The sequence below is a fragment of the Mercurialis annua genome, linkage group LG8, assembly GCF_937616625.2.
Source record: "Mercurialis annua linkage group LG8, ddMerAnnu1.2, whole genome shotgun sequence".
In the NCBI taxonomy this organism is placed as follows: Eukaryota; Viridiplantae; Streptophyta; class Magnoliopsida; order Malpighiales; family Euphorbiaceae; genus Mercurialis; species Mercurialis annua.
The window spans coordinates 11,707,258-11,724,667 of record NC_065577.1 but is presented as its reverse complement, the minus strand read 5'-3'; the positions used below and the strand labels follow the sequence as shown (position 1 = coordinate 11,724,667).

The following is a 17,410-nucleotide window of genomic DNA, read 5'->3' as shown; positions in this document are numbered from 1 at the left end:
CACTAAACCCTCTAGACCCAAATATGAACAAAATACTTCTGACGCCGTCTTTTTTAATAAACTGTCATTCTTTTTTTAGAAAAATACTGACGGCGCCACGTCATCTGCCACGTTAAGAAAATACTTTAAAAATTTGGCCTAATTACTTAAAAACCACTCACTTTGTAATTTTTTTTCATTTATACCACGACCTAGTAAAATTTTCAATTGTACCCTATTTTCGATTTTTATGTTTCGTTTGTACCCCAAGAGTAATTTTTTTGATAATTTAATTAATTTAAAGATGAAAATATTAAAAATAAGATACATAAATGATTAAAATTAACATTTTATTAGAATGTAGGTTAAAAATGAAGGACTAATTTAAACTTTTTTTTAAAAGAAAATAGGTCAATTCAACTCATTAGGGTAGAGATGAAACATAAAAATAAAAAATAGGGTACAATTGAAAATTTTCCTATGTCATGGTATAAATGAAAAAAAGTTACAAGGTGGGTGGTTTTTAAGTAATTAAGCCTAAAAATTTCAAACAGCAAAAATACCCCTAATTTTAATTTAAAAAAAAAAAAAAACCAACCCAATCTAATATAAACCACTCGATTACCCCACAACCGACCAACCACCACCGCCACCCAACAACCGTCGGAAAAATTTTCCGGTCATCCAAAAAGAACAGATCCACGCAGGGATTTGTTCATGAGGAACTGATCCGCCATGGATCTATTCAAGCTTCATGGCCGGAAAATTTTTCCGTCATCATAAAATTGGAGAAGATGACCGGAAAATTTTCCGGCGGTGGTCGAGTGGTGGCGGTGGCCGGGTGGCGATGGTTGGGTCGGTGGTGGATGGGTTGATTGAATGGTTTGGGTTAGATTGAGTTGGGTTGGGTTACTTTTTATTTTTTTTAATTAATTTTAAGGGTATTTTATGTGTGTTAATTTTTTAGGGTGTCTTGATGACGTGGCAACTGATGTGGCGCTGTCAGATTTTTTTTAAAAAAATGTCAGTTGACCAAAAACGACAGCAGTAGGGATATTTTTGTTCTCAAGGGGTTTAGCGAGCGTCGTCATAAAGATCAGGGGGTTCAACGATCACTTTTAAATATCAGAGGGTTTAGTGATTGGCCCCCTAAAAGTCAGGGCCGTGGGTGATTATTAGCCAAGAAACTCGTATATATCAAATTTATCTATTTTAAGTAATTTATTATATTATTTTTAATATAAATATAATTATATTCCTTTCTTTATTTTCAAGTATTATTTATAGATCTCTAGTCTTCATTCTATTCGACTCATAAATCTTTTGTACATAAATCTAGAACAACAAAATAAAGTTTATACTTACATTTCATAGTCGATTTTAAATTGATTTCAGGTTGATATAGAGTTGATTTTTGATGATTTTAGATTAATATAGATATAAATATAAACTTAAAAAAATTACACTTAAAGATTATAGATCAGTAAATAGATCTTATAAAAAATGAACCATGAATTGTAATTTCATCTATTTCCGTAGTAAGTTAAAAATGACCATGGAAATATCAAATGTAAACGGAAAAAGGGTCATTTATGCTCTTAAGGTTTGATTTCAGGACCAAGCAAGCCCTTAACATTTGCAAAGGTTCAAATATGCCTCCAACGTCTTAAAAAGCGAACAACCAGTCCCCCATTTGGACTTATAAATGAGACATTAGGGCCTGATCGTCGAAATTGAGGGGCTTGGTTGTTTATTTTTCAAGACGTTGGGGGCATATTTGAACCTTTCAGACGTTAAAAGCTTACTTGATCCTAAAGAGAAATTTTAATGGCATAAATGATCCTTTTTCCAATATAAATAGAGTGGAATTGATATAAAATATTTAATAAAAATATCTTTACACTTTTTTTTCTCCATACACTACATCACCCAAAACAACTTATTTTAGATGGATTCCTATAAAATATCTAAAATTTTGAAAATATTTACAAAAATACATGTTGACTTTTTTCATTTATAAAATACAGAGTTAAAAATATTTACAAAAATACTAAAAAATGAAAATTATTTTACAAAAATACGGTGTGTATAATGTTGATATAATGTTGGTATATTAAAACTTATGAACTAGAGAATTAGAAAACAATATTTGGTTTAATATTGGTAGAATCTTAGTATATTTTTGTTATATCGATAATAATTTTTTTATATATTTTCTACTGATAACATATACACTTTTTTATATATAATTTTCATTATAATTGGTAGTGAATCAAAAAATTTGTACACTGTTGGTATAATTTTAGTATATTATTAGTTTAATTTTTAGTATATGATGTGTATTGTTGATATAATTTTTATTACATATTAATAAAATTTCAATATGTTCTGATGTGTATACTTTTGGTATAATATCGACATAATACCAATAGTATAAACCGTATTTTTATATTTTTTTTAATTTTTGGATACTTTTATAAATATTTTTAAATCAACTTAATATCTTTATAAATGAAAAATGTCAACGGGTATTTTTATAATTTTTTTAGTAAATGGTGTCATTTCCTCTATTTTAAACTTTGAAAATCCAGCCCACTAATTCAAAGCCTGGGCCCATGTAAGCCCAAAATCATAAAATATTTGTTTATTCACATTAATCGAACATGACTCGACTTAAAAAAAATAATTAAAGATATTTAACCACTTGGATCGACATATTAAAAGAGTACATCAAAAGAAAACAATCAATCTTTCTATAACCATCACATCTTTCTTAATCTTCATACGATAAGAAAGTTGATTGTTTCTAGAAATCAAAATGGTCTATAATTTTAAAAACAATTTAATGACTCCAATGCAATTGTATTAAGATTCAAGAGCAGAAATATGAACAATTTAATGACTCCAATGCAATTGTATTAAGATTCAAGAGCAGAAATATGATCTAATTCAAACTATTTGGAGACTCAAGTGCACTAACATTTTACACTAAAGGATTGAATGTGGAGCAATTCAAAAAAAAATTGAAGGAAGAAATTAACTACTTCTAAAGAAGTTGGGAATAGAATTATAATTATAGATAAAGTACAAGCTAAAAATGATAGAAATTCAAAGTTAGTCTTTGAAATATAAACAGACTAAGCACCATCTTGGGGGATGAAAGGGTTAGCAATCTCATCTGTACCATCGGTTGGAGATACGAGCATCACTGCAGTTCCCCTACATACCTGTACAACAATGAAACGTTCAGAAATGTAATATTGTTAGAACGATTCTTAATACTACACATATATAAACAAGCTTCATGATAATTCGACATCACATATGCCCCCATATTCAGCCAATGTAAGACGTGTATAATTTGGAGGTTAGCTACGTTGCACGCACACTTTTTTGATTTTACGTTTTGGTGGTTTATTTTCATTTCTGGTAAACGTTAGTTAAACTCTCAAATTCAATATGTATAACCATTCTTTTTGAAAAGAAGTTGAGCCTTTCCCCATTTCGGCATTTTTCATTTCAGCACTACCGTTTTCGTACTACATAGGAGGTTAGTGAATGCACAAACAAGAAGAAAACAGACATACTATTAGGCCAAGGTTCCTGGTCTGATCAGTGGTCTTCAATGGATCATCAGAATCTGCAGTTAAATGAGAATAGGCAGCTGTGTCACATCTCTACGCTTTAATTAGAGTCCAAAAAAATTAATAATTCATTGATACTAAATAAAAAAACTGATATTTAACACAGCTCTACATAACTGTACATGCTATTAAAATCAATCAATGTTTATTTATGAATATGAAACGCATAAAGGAGACTAGAAAATTATGCCGTCATTCAAAATCCAACTACTTTTATAGACCACTTGTTCGTTTTGAACTTAAGGTTATCGAAAACAGAATTAGCCCCAAGCTTCCTATATATCCCACTTGAACAGGAGCCAAAAGCAACATAACTCTTCAACTGTAATATTTGCAGCTAAAAACATCTACAAATCCTTATTTTTGATAGTAGTTTAACAGTACTGCATTTATTACTTTTTATTAGAATCACTTTCAAATTTCAACAGGACCTCCTGTGCAATAACGTAGAAAACTGTAACCAATTATGCAACAGAGTTCAAAGGCTCAAAGCCTCCAAAAAAGTCAACCTTTAAGTAATTTCATATTAAACTATTAAGTGTCACAATTATGTTTCTCGGTAACTTACATTTGCAAATAATTTATCTTAATGAATCAGCATAATGCATGAATATAAGCACAATGATATTATGAATCATTCATCAAACTGTGTCAACTTTTACCTAACTCTTACGATATATCTATCTTTAATCAGACTGCTACAAGAAGAGTACCAAGGTCATAAGTGAACAGCAAAGAGTGAAGACCTTCTGATTCAATTGAAAAGTCAAAATATCTCTTTATAGAAAGCCTGGACTCATGTTTGGGGCCAAACATCAACACAAATCATACAAATTAATTCAATATATAACTAGCAATCTCATTAACAATAAGCAGAAACAGCACGTGATCTATGAAAAAAAAGAAAGATTCCAGTTATTCACAGTATAAAAAAATGTAAGAAACTACCTAAATTGATTCTAATTTAGGTTAAACGAACTTTAGCAACACGTAGAACCTGCTAGTAGTTATGTCCACTAGCACTAATCCAGTACTTATCATTCTAAAAATATTATGTATGAAAGTAACAAGCTAAGACTAAGAGATTAAAAGGCTGTCAGAAACATTACCTATTCCTATCATTCTTCATTCTTTGCTCACAAAGTTGGTAAGAATGTAAACATAGAATTGGCACCATATTGTAAATCCTTGGTTGCCACTTGAAAACAGTTTTGTTACTTATGGTGATCCCTGTAGTAACAATTGTTTTTACTAATTTAAACATTCAAAAGCCTGGCTGCTCGCAAATTGATGCTAGATTATCAGATACTCGAACTGATGATCCTTGCAAAAAAAATGTATCGGATTCCTCCTAACCTATGGTCTCTCAACCTGCCTGCAATTCCATACTCCGATAAATTGGACACTAAGATATTATCACAAAATTCACTAGCTGAGTTTATGATTACTAAATTCACCTGGTTGGGCTAAAGTCACTCATCGAAATAAACGGATAAATGAGGAAGGTTAAGGCTATTGTAAGTTTGATTTCACTATGAGAGTTTCTGAATTAGGTACAGGGGAAAACAGAACCACTTGAGAAAACACTAGAAAATGATATATCACTAGCTGAGTTCCATTTTTGCCATTTATGTGTTCAACAAATATATCATAGGAGTGGGAATTGATATGGTACATTAAACAAAGCAAAGAATGTTCCTTCTCATAATCCCTCAACTTCTTTCCTTGCATATTTAGGTTTCAAGTCAATTAGTATCATTAACGATAAATAGAAAAGACATGAACTTTTTGGCTCATTTGGAAAATATATAGACACAACTAATGAAACAACAATCATTTCAACAATGCATCACCACTAGGAATATGCTGATATGACCATATATGGAAAAAAATACATTTTAACTACACACTTAAAATACCAGGCAAACATCCCCAAAATCTGTCACCAATGCAAAGAAAAAATTACCTCTCAGATATTCTACGGCTTCATCCAGGACAAGGTTTAGCAATTGATCATATCCTTTCAGAGTCCCTGTGACTGAACAAAGAAAAGGTACAAGTAATTTAAAAACTCTAAACACTTTTCATAAGGACCTCAACTTATAAAAAGTTTCAGCTCTCTCCCACAAGAAATTTTAAGCATACACTATGATGTCGTATATAAAGTTTCATCTCCAATCTCATAATTCCAAATCCAACGTATGCAAAATAAGCTAACGTGAACATGACCCGTTATCAACGTATAAACTCCACATTTGAAATCTAATATATACATATTCTTTAATCTAAAAGGGGCAGTCCAGCATGCAATTTCGCCTACGGTTCATGTAAGTTATCTGGTGGCCAACAGAATAAATTCAATATTCAAAATATTAACAATACGGAAACTCTTTGGTAACCCAAATTGTGTATTATGTAGCCTGATCTTTATCTAATAATAATTGTAATAATAACGACTTGCAAACCGTTTATACTCGAGTATATAGTAATCGAAAAACAGTAGATTACCTTGTCTGCCACCAGTGAGCTTGACTTGAACACCTTTGTCTACAAACTTAGCCAAATCAAGAACTGTTTCTTTTCTTCCTGACTGCAACCCCAACAACCATGACACACATTTTAAAAAAAATGGAAAACAAAAATAAACATTAACATAATCTCAATTTTTTTTTTAAAAAAAAGGAGAGATTCTTACCATTTTTCACACCAGAAGAGAAGAATGAGAAGCCCTGAAATTAATGAAGTAAAAATAAGTGTGCAAGGTCGTGTAATGTTAAATTAAAGAACTTAAATTGACATTGAAACTTATGCCTAACAAATTGTATAAACCATCAAATATTCAGATAATTCAAACTTAAAGGTAATTAATGTTCACATAAAATTTAAAATTAGATTAAAAAATTGAAAGATTACAAATGCCCAAAACCCACCTCGTGATTGAACACTCTGCTTCTTCTAATTGAACTCTTCTGCTTCTTGTAATTGTGAAACACACTAATAGCTGAAGACTGTGGAGAGAAGATACCGTTTGTTAGGGTTACAAAACGTCGCCGTGTTGAAATATATAACTTCAAAATTCTCTGTCTTTGACGAGGAGACTTTCCGAAAGTTAATTAATGAGAAAGTTATTAATTTAAGGGATAATATTATAAAATTTTATAAATTATAGTATTTGTTTTTTTTAATATTATTACGAATTTTAAAACATCCTAATTATATGGAGGAATTTTCATTTTTTTCTCAATCAGATGAACAAGGTCATAATATGATACCGTGGCTGCCAAAATTGACGTCCATCTAATCAAAATCACACCAATGAATGACTGTCACGTCAGCATATGTATCGAATTGAGAAAAAATAAAACTTTCTGCAAACAATTGAGGCGTTTTAAAGTTTGTGATTAAATTAAAAAAAAGAGGTATGATTTACAAATTTATTTAACATTATCCTTTAATTAAATCATCTTTTAAGAGAAATGTACACAAGTTATTTTTTGTTTAAACTTTTTTACAAAATTACACTGATATTTTCAATTTAATATTTTTTTTATGATACTTTAATTTTTATTTTTTTAATTTAATATTTTTTACGTTACTTTAGTTTTAACTGCATTTAAAAAAATCGCCGGAGGCAAGTGACCGGTCGTCGGAATTTGGCCAAAACAGTTTTTGGTATCTGTGATCAACAACACGATTAACATGTATTATGTTTACTGTTGATCAGTTGACTGTTAATTTTTGGTGGCTTCTGTAAATGTGTTTTTATTAATTATATTTTAATTTATCTTAATTGTTTTCATTGGAACATATTTTGTTTTTTTTTTGTATTTTTTAGTGCTTTTCAAATATTTTCTATTGTTTAATGTATTTTTTTTTTTGGATTTTTTTGTATTAAATTCTAATATTTTTCTAGTGTATTTTTTATAATATTTTTTTCTATATTTCTGAAGAAAAAAAATTGCCTGAATTTTGTAAATATTTTTCAAATAGTTATGAAAAATCCCAACTTTTAATTTATTTTATATTAAAATTAATTAAATTTAAAAATATTACTTTCTCCAATTTTTTTACTTGCCCATCTAGCCGAAATTCGTATATATTTAAAAATGTCATTTAAAAAAAAATAGAAAGTGTCATTTTTATCTTAAATTTTAAAGATAAAGATTAATAATCTTATTTATCAAATCATAAGTTAATGAACAAGGGATCAATCCACCCCTTTAAATTGGCACGAAATAGTAAAAGGTCATTTTAAGCGAATCGAATCCTTTTTATCCTAAACTTGACAGAGTCTGATCATTTTCACCCCTTATAAAAAGAGAGTGCGATATTTAATTTAACATAATTAACCCTTAATAATCAATATTTCATTCTAATTAATCTTAATCGAAGCTCTAATTATAACCCTTAATTATTAATCTCTTAATGATAACCCTAGTTAACCTTAATTAAATTCTAAATAACCTAATTAACAACCACCCAACGCCACCTCCCTTCACCACGGTCCACTTTCACCTTTTCGTTGTTGTAGCTGGTTACTAGGACGTGGCGAACAGCTACTGGTTGCTATCGAACGACGCGAAAAATGGCTATGGATGCAACAAATAGTAGGCGGTTGTGGATTGGCAAGCATCAACAACGAACTATTGGCGAATGCAGTAAAAAACGGTCGCCATTAGAGATGAAAAAGAAGAAGTGATAACTTGTGAATCACAGGGGCTATCTTGAATCCGGTGAGTCTTCAAAGGGTACCTAAAACCCACAGCACAACCGTTAGAAGGGCGCCGGAAGGTGATTCCGGCAAACCTCTCCGACGATCAAGTTAGTAACTATTTGAGTGATTGGAAAAAATGAGAAGTGAAAAAAATTTGGAGTTGAGAGAAAAAGAGTATTAACCTTTTTACCTACTTTTTTTTGTCTTTTATACTATGTCTTTGTCTCAGAATTTTTGGTGTGTTGTGTCTTTATTTGGGCCGACAATTCTGATTTGTTCTCTTTGTATGTGCAAAGAATGTTGGGACTGTCAAAGTACCTTCTGTCAGATTCTTTTCCTTATAATCAGGGAAGGTCCTGCTCGGTTGGCCGAGCGTGTCTTTCGAATGTGCTATGTTACTGTCTGATCATGCTCGGTTGTCCGAGCTGGCCCTTTATGAGATTGACATTATCTGTTCGGGGGTCCAAGTAGGTCCTTCGTAAGCTAGATGGTATCTGCTCGGTTGTCCGAGTAGGTCCTTGAGCTAGATGTTATCTGCTAGGTTGTCCTACCGATTTGACCATTCTGTGGTAGTCTCGGTTTTCAAGGTGAAGGTAGGTTTTTTATTTCCTTTTTGAGATTGTTCCATCTGTCTTGTTATCACAAGTTTCCCCTAGTTTGACATATATTTATATCCGTTCTCGGTTTTGTGGTCGGTTCTTCTTTGGTTGGTTTTCTGATTTTTTTATCCTAAGACCTTTTGATTGCTTATTTTTTATGTTGTGTACGTTTCGTGATACGTGTCCTTCATATATTGTCGTCGGTTGACATCCGTTCTCAACTAGCACATTTATTGAGGCGTCGTTTGAGTTGCTCCGCTTTGGTTTCTATATAAACTGTTTTTGTTTTCATTTTTCTACTTTTTTTTCTTTCTTTGTTCTCTTCTTTTCTTTGCCCATTCAGAGGATTTGTGTTTCTAATTTGAAGATTCTTAAGTAAGTTTTTTTTGTTTGATATTTTTTGTTTGTACCATTTTTTTTGGTTTCCTTGGGCATTTTTATTTGCCTAGTGTGTATAATTGGGTTGGGTGATTTAGGTTTAGTTGTTTTTGGTGTATTTTCTTTTTTCCTCGTTTAATAATGTCGTTTGATGAGGATTCTCAAAATATGGATGAGGACGTTTATGTCAATAAAGGTGCAAATACTTCATTGCAGTGAGATGAATTATTGCATTGACAAAATGGAGAAGAAGAAAGAAAAAAGAAAGTGAAATGGAAAAAGTACAATAAAATTTCTAATTTTTTTTAATCCAATATGATATATAAACTGTTAATTTAATTGACATGTGAATGACATGATTGTTAAAGTGTTAATATGAGAAACTAAGCAAATAATAAAATCATCTTTAAACCTTTTTCTTAAAAATTTATGATGCATGTGTGTCGCTTTCGGGGGTGCGATTGGGGGAGAAGGAATTTGATACAATTTAACAAAGGTTTGAGTTTTTTTTAGTATGATTTAATGGAATTGATTTTTTTGATACTTCGTGTCAATTTGAAGGGATGATTTGATTTTCTGTTTATTAATCAATGTTTTGACTCATTATTATCATAGAACTATCTACAAGTGGGTTAAATTTGAAAGATAATAATTAAAATTAATTTAAAATTCTATAAGAAAAAGCAATTATAAACAAGACAAGTATATTTGGCTATATGAACAAATGAAAAACATGGAGGGAGTGTTATTTTTCTACATCCACTTACTTAGTTTTTACACCCACTTAATTAAAAACATTATTTTTCTAATGGAAAAATATTGGACTGTCAACTTTTTGAAAAGTAGGATACAAAAGTAAATTAAATAGAAAATATGTGTTGCTTTTTACAAAAATTACTTGTTTAGTTATATTTATCCAATCAAGTGAGGTTGAAAATAAAGAAAAAACAACAAAACTATCTAATAAAACGTCCTAACTTTATTAAAACAATGCTATAAACTCATAGTTTACAACTCCACCAAAACAAACAAACTACTATCAGTAAATGGATGACAAGTTGTAGTCAAATTTGCTATTTTTACTAGAAAAATAAATAAAAATTTAAAATAGTCTTGAATTGAATAAGATATGTTAATTGATTGGTGTTCTTGAATTAAACAAAATATTTTATTATGATAAGTTGTTAATTAATCGGTAAATACATACTAAAGTCCCTCTACTATCAAAATTTATTTCATCAAGTTCTCGTACAACATTTTGGTCAAAATATCCCTGTACTATTAAAATTTATTTACAAGTCATTTTCCAAAATCTTACCTGAAATAAACAAAGTTTGGTTCTTAGAGTTTTCAAGCAGCAGTACTGATAAGTATAAAAATAAAAATTGTTTTCAATTTAGTCCATTTATCTTTAAACACTTGAATAAGAAGTAAATAAACTTCTGAAAAAATATTAAAAAATATTTTTTGAATAAAAAACGATAAAAGAAGTAAATAAATTTCTGAAATAGTGTAATTAACACTGTTTAAAAATTAATTAATTAAATTAAGCTTAATTAAGCTAGTTTAATGGGTAATCCAGCCGAGAGTTCATACTCTAACAATCCATCAGGAATGACTTCACTACATAACGTGCAAAGTGAAGTGCACCAACTCTTTAAACATTTTCATGCAAAAGGAATTTCAGGTGATTCACCAAAAGAAAGATCTACTTTAGCAAATGAAGTAGGAAAACTGGTAAATGAAAGGTTAGACGTAATTGAAAGGGAAAAAGGGTTAAAAAAAGAAAAAAGGACCAATAACTGAAAAAGAAATTCTTCACCTAAGAAAAGAAAAAATTGTTCCTTTTATTGCAGATCCAGCAACGAAAGCATCCAACATGAATAATAATAATTTAGCACAAGACCTTAGAAAATCCTTAAATTTGGTAGAAAAAGCCCTCTGCATATAGATGACAGAACTTTTAATGAGTTAGTCTCTACAAAAAGAAGAATGTACAAACCCAATTATCCTCATAGGACAAAAGAATAATTTGTACCTAGAGATAACCCTTTAAGACCGGTAATTAGCCCGGCATCATTTCTCAACTTAGATTGTGAAGAACATGCGTCTGAAAAAATAGATGAATGTAATACTATGATCAGATTTACGGTCAAATCAGGTGATTACAATCCTGGAGGTGCCTACGAATTGTGCAAAGCCACCATGGTTGGCAATGCTCAAAAATACTAGAAATCACTAATAGCTCACACTCCAATAATAGAAGAAATTGATAGAGAAATATTTGCTGATAGAGTTCTAGCTATAGTGATAGATGCCTTGAAAAGAGAATTTTGTGGTTTCTCGTTGTCCACAGAGTCATTAGAAAAAGAACAATTCTTAATGGCTTTAATGAAACTACAAATCTGTGACATGTGCTATTTTGATAACTTTGTATGTGAATTTCAAAAGTATTATTATAATTTAGACTTGGCAACCCAAAATTACATGTCAGAATTATTTTTTGCTAAACTCCCGGATCCTTGGCCGGAAGTAGCAAAGACTGCATTTCAGCTTCTCCTAAATGAAGATAAAGTGGTCAATGGTTTAGGAGGAAGGATACAAGCAGTGAGATATGCTATGTGAAAAGCATGCACAGAACTCCAAGTAAGGCAAGACGCAAAACATCTTCCTTATTTAAACAAGAGTTGTTGTTCTCAGATTGAGTATGTTCCAGGAAGGTATAGATGTTCTGTCACGACCCAAAATCTCGAGTCGAGACCGGCGCTAGGGAATGGGAGTGGTAGCTCCGTAACCCGTAGCAAGCCTGAAAACATTGTAAATTTTTCGCTTTCAAATTAAATATTCATTCATAAAAGGGTTTTATAATACTATGCCCCATTTAAAATAAATATCAGAGTTAAAATACTTAATATATGAACATTAAAACACTAGTCTACTGCGGACTTCTAGAATACAAATCTTCTTTTCATATCTTGAATAAAATGACTTCTGAGGAAATAAAACTTCGTAAGTTTTCATCGGATCATCATTTACTTTCCTGTAAAATTGGATGGACAACGGGGTCAGTATAAAACTGAGTGAGTTCACAATATTACTAATAAATATTACATAAAGGGTAAAAACACTTTAAAACCACTTTATGTAAAATATACTCTTTTGAAATCATTTTTAAAACTCTTCTCAATTGAATTCAACATCTACACACTTTTCAAATACCTTGAAAGTATTTATAGAAAATACTTTTAAACCCAATAGAATCTTAATTAGTCTATAGCATTAATACTATAGACAATCACTTATAAGCAAGTTAAATCATTTTTCAAAAACACAGAAGGCATACCGAATATGCTCCACATCTTTAAAACTCATAATCACATGAACATACTGTATCATGTCAACAATCGTGATATCCATCTTTGTAATAATTCACCAAACCCTAGGTCGGTAACCAGGAACACAACACTGGCTTACAGCCTAGCCAAACTCTTTCTAGGCCACCTGACGGCTAACCCTTCTACTTCATTAGCAGGCTCGGCCCTTCTCCCTTCACCGACCATCGTTCAGGACTCAGCCCGGTGTCATGTGCATTGACACTTAACAAAATATTCTCCCATGTGCATATCTCTATCTCAGGACATAATCATAGGTGCATATCACAACTCAGCACCTATATACATCATTACAGAGTGGCATATCACCAACATAAATATTAAACCATTTAAGAACACTAAATAACCATTTTGGTCACAAAACCAAATCTCAAAACAACTTCAACAACACACACTTTAATGCATCATTTACCAAATCAAATGACTATCCAATAACCATAAAGGCATATCATATTTCTAATTCGAACCATATACAAATCACAAGTTGCATATACAAAGCAATACAAATAAGTCGTATACAAACGACACAACCCAATCCAACCCAAACAATACAAATAAATCCACATACAAACAATCCAAACAATTCAATCCAAAACAATCTAATCCAAACCAATTTAATCCAAGCAACCCAATCCAAAACAATCCAAAACAATCCACATTTGCGATGCGTTAAAGTACTATTCACATAGTATATTAGCATAGATTTAATTACGATAATGCGAGTAAGGAAAATATACTCACAGTTCTTTCACTAATCCAAACTTTAGCGAGAAAATGGTCGGAGCACGACGAACCAAAAAGGATGTCTTGGCCGAAACTTAAGTCACAAGTTTGATATATTTTCCGGCCTAATTTCACAAAACAAAAATGGTATAGTTGAAGAGGACGTCGATAGGTTCAATTTGATATAAAAAAATCAAATTTCGATATCGGAATAGAGAGTTATCGACCAAACAACCTCGACGTATCAAAGCCATTTTTCAGAGAATATATCGATCAGAGAAGAAAATGTACTATAAACGTTTTCTATATATATAGACTAATATATCACCACGTGTTACTGCGCATGCGTAACACGTGTCTCCAAGTGTCGCTTTGCATGTGCGCCTTGTGTCGCTGCGCATGCGTGCCACGTGTCGCCACGTGTCGTTTCACGTGTGCGCCTATTGTAACTGCACATGCGTGCCATATGTCGCCACATGTTGCTTTGCTATGTCGCGCCATGTGTCTCCTTACTTCTATGCCACGTGTCCCTACTCGTTACTTTCTATATTCTTAAATGTTTACGTCCTAAATTTCGTATCTCGACATTTTAATTTTCGGAATTCTATCCGAAACTTTTAGCTCTCCAATTAGAGATGCATATTGATATATTAATTTCTTTTATTTTAACCTCTAATTCACCAAATACTATTCTACACGCGTATTTCACTCGATATAAACGCTTATCCATTCTTATACAATTATAACTCCAAATATAATTATATCTAATCATTAAATCATAATTTATTTATCCTCTAAATAAATTATATTTATTTTAATATCAAACACGACATGTATTTCATCTGATTTTAAATGAAGCGTGTGTCACATGTCGGATTATTACGTCATAACAGTGAGAGATATTACATGTTCTTCTGGAACAGAAGAAAAATCTAGAATAGGATATTCTTCAAATAAGAAAAGTTTCAAAGGATATAGGAAGAGAAGGATATCGAGAAAGGATAGGGAGGAAAAGAGAAAGTCAGATAGAACTGGTAGGTTTATAAGAAAAAGAAGTAACCTTAGAAACAAAGATAGGATAGACTCTTTCAAGAAAAAATAGGGTAGAAAACCAAAATGTCATAAGGGAAAACCTTTAAGTAACTTTTCTTGCTGCTGGGTATGTGGCTCTAAGAGTCATAAAGCCGATACATGTCCTCAAAAGAATAAGCGAAGAGAAAATCTTAGGAGAGTATTCTTTGAAAATGAGAGTCTAGCATATGAGCCAATAGATGAAGAAGAATTTTCTGATATAGACTCTGAAGTAGATTCAATTTATGAAGTAGTTTCTGAATATAAAACTGATAATGATGAATCTGGTTTATGGACATCTCAACTATTCATGATGAATACTGCAAGAAATGACATGGATGACGAGTTAGTACAATTGGATACTACTCTGGTGCATGAAGAGTCTTTTCAGTGCGAGGATCCATCTAGAAACTGTCTAGAATGGAAATTGCCTAAGGTAAACATCAATTATATCTATAGTAAGTCTAGATTTAGTTTCAAATCAATAGTAGATGTCGCCCAATCTGAGTCCATATCTCAGGTTTCTAGTACAGAACTAGAAACGTTGGATGTATCTCTAATCAAACTTACGAAAATTAGAGAAATGATGAATAAGTCTAAAGGTGAATACAAATTCATCCATGTTGGTTTGGTCCAAGTAGGATTAGTCCCTTTGTTTAATCTCCCAGCGAACAGTCCTGTGATAGCAGCAGTCTTAGACAAACGATGGAAAGAATTCAAAGACCAACTAATATCAGGAGTTCAGACTAACTTATCAAATGGTCTAGTTTGGTGTCAAGCCTATCCAAATTATTTGATGGCTTTATGCGATAAATGTTTGGGAAATTCATTAACTCTTAGGATAAAATCCTCTAAGATGAATATAATGAGTTCTCAGGCCAAGTATTTGGCGTATCACACTAGGATTGTCTTTAGACTTATCAACACAACAAATCCAGGAGTGAGGAACATTTCTAAAGTAACAGAATTGTTCGAAGAAGGTTCAGATAACTATAAACAATTCAATAGAAAAGAAATAAATCCTGTAGAGCTTAGTTGGCCCAAGAGTTGGGTGCTTACAGAACCAGCTGAATCTTCAAGGCAAATAGGATCTTCTCAGATAACTCAAAGAGGAAAAGACATTATTTTGAATCTAAAAGAGCCTATGAGGGGTTTTAGAATCTCTGATCCTATTCTCAGGAGATCATTATCATCTAGGAACATGCTTAACTCTACAATTGTAGACCAACTACCTAGAAGATCAGTGTCTAGTGCAACTGAAAATAGGATAGAAATTCCTAGAACATCAATAAGAGAAAAAGATGGAAAATCATCTGATAATAGGAGAATTATAGGCTACAAATAAATAAGTCTACCTATCTATGCAGATGCAGAAGAAGGTCAGGAAAGTGTAAGATTAATGAGACAAGCAATAATACTTCCTGAGGTTGTCCAAAAAATCCAAACAATTTCGCAACAACGTTCAATTCCTTTTGAAGATATTTGGAATATGATATGACCCATTCCAATGGCATCACAAAAAATCTTTAGCTTGGAAAAAACCAACTTGAGCATTTATATTTCACAAACATTCAAATTTTCAGGTTATTATGATTATTGTTTAGATGCGTTAATTGACACATGAGCAACAATCAGTAGTGCAAGATCTAATGCATTACCAGATGAATGGTGGAAACCATTGACTGAACCTATTGTTTTACGCATGGCATGAGGTGAGGTAAATCTAGTCAAACATTATGCTGAAAAGGTTCCTGTTATTGTTAATGAAAACAATTCATTATCGATAAGATTTTAGCCTTTTCTGAACTAGATGCATATATTATTTTAGGAAATGCTTTCCTAAAAGGGAAAAAAGAAAATCGTCCGTTTGTGCAAGACGATGCATTTGTTTCAATTGCAGGTGTCAAAATCACAACTCTTACAAGTCCACAATTAAAATTAAAATTTGGTTTTTATCCAGTGAAAGTTTCTGAGTTGTGTGGATCTATACCTTGTGAACCAGCATACAGAGTGCGAGCACACCGTGGTGAGTCATGGATAGATTGTTTATTTGGATCAGAAATTCCAAATGATACCAGTTGGTATGAAAATTTGTGTCAGACACAAAATGTAATAGAAAAACCTATTACAAGAAGCATACAACTTGCATGAAACAAATGGGATAAGTTCCTAACCAAGTTAGGTGATAACTTTAGTGAAGAGCCATTAAAGTTATGGGTTCTAAATGGTATAAAAGCCAAACTAGAACTGAAAAATCATGATACTATCATTAGATAAAAAAATATAACATATTCTGAAGAAATGATAGAAGAATTTGATAAACAAATTCCTGAATTACTCGAAAAAGGTTGATTAGAAATAGTAAAGTCCACATTCTAGTCCAACTTATATGGTAATTAATCATGCGGAGCAGGTGCGTGCAAAAACACGAATGGTTATAGACTATCGTCAGGTAAATCAAATGACCAAAGATGATGGCTATAAGATTCCTACAGCCGGAGATGTAATTGACAGGTTAAGTCTTACACAACCATCCATTTTTTCTAAATTTGATTTAAAAAGCGGTTATTGGCAGGTAAAAATGAAGGAAGACTCTATACCATTAAAAACATTCAATGCTCCTCAAGGAATGTATGAATGGTTAGTAATACCATTCGGTTTGAAAAATGCTCTAGGCATATTTCAACACAAAATGGATAATGCTTTTAAGGCATTAAATAAGTTTTGTGTGGTCTATATAGATGATGTGTTAGTTTTTAGCAATAATGAAACTGAACACATGAGTCACCTTGAACAAGTGACTGATATCCTTCAAAAGGAAGGTATGATTCTATCTGAAAGAAAGATAGAGTGGTTTAAGGAGAAGATAAAATTTCTTGGGATAGAAATAGCAAAAGGAAAAATATGGCT

At 31.6% G+C, this 17,410-nt stretch overlaps 1 protein-coding gene across 1 annotated transcript; it reads right to left on the bottom strand.

Moving 5' to 3' along the window:
- Positions 1 to 3,002: 3,002 nt before the first annotated feature.
- LOC126659612 (sm-like protein LSM7) lies at positions 3,003 to 6,661 on the bottom strand. Its single transcript, XM_050352915.2, has 6 exons — positions 6,554 to 6,661; positions 6,319 to 6,352; positions 6,132 to 6,213; positions 5,590 to 5,661; positions 3,567 to 3,619; positions 3,003 to 3,206 (listed from the first exon to the last, which is right to left on the bottom strand). Exons 2-6 carry the CDS (start codon positions 6,319 to 6,321, stop codon positions 3,117 to 3,119), a joined length of 300 nt encoding a protein of 99 aa, XP_050208872.1. The 5' UTR covers positions 6,322 to 6,352; positions 6,554 to 6,661; the 3' UTR covers positions 3,003 to 3,116.
- Between the last annotated feature and the right edge of the window lie 10,749 nt (positions 6,662 to 17,410).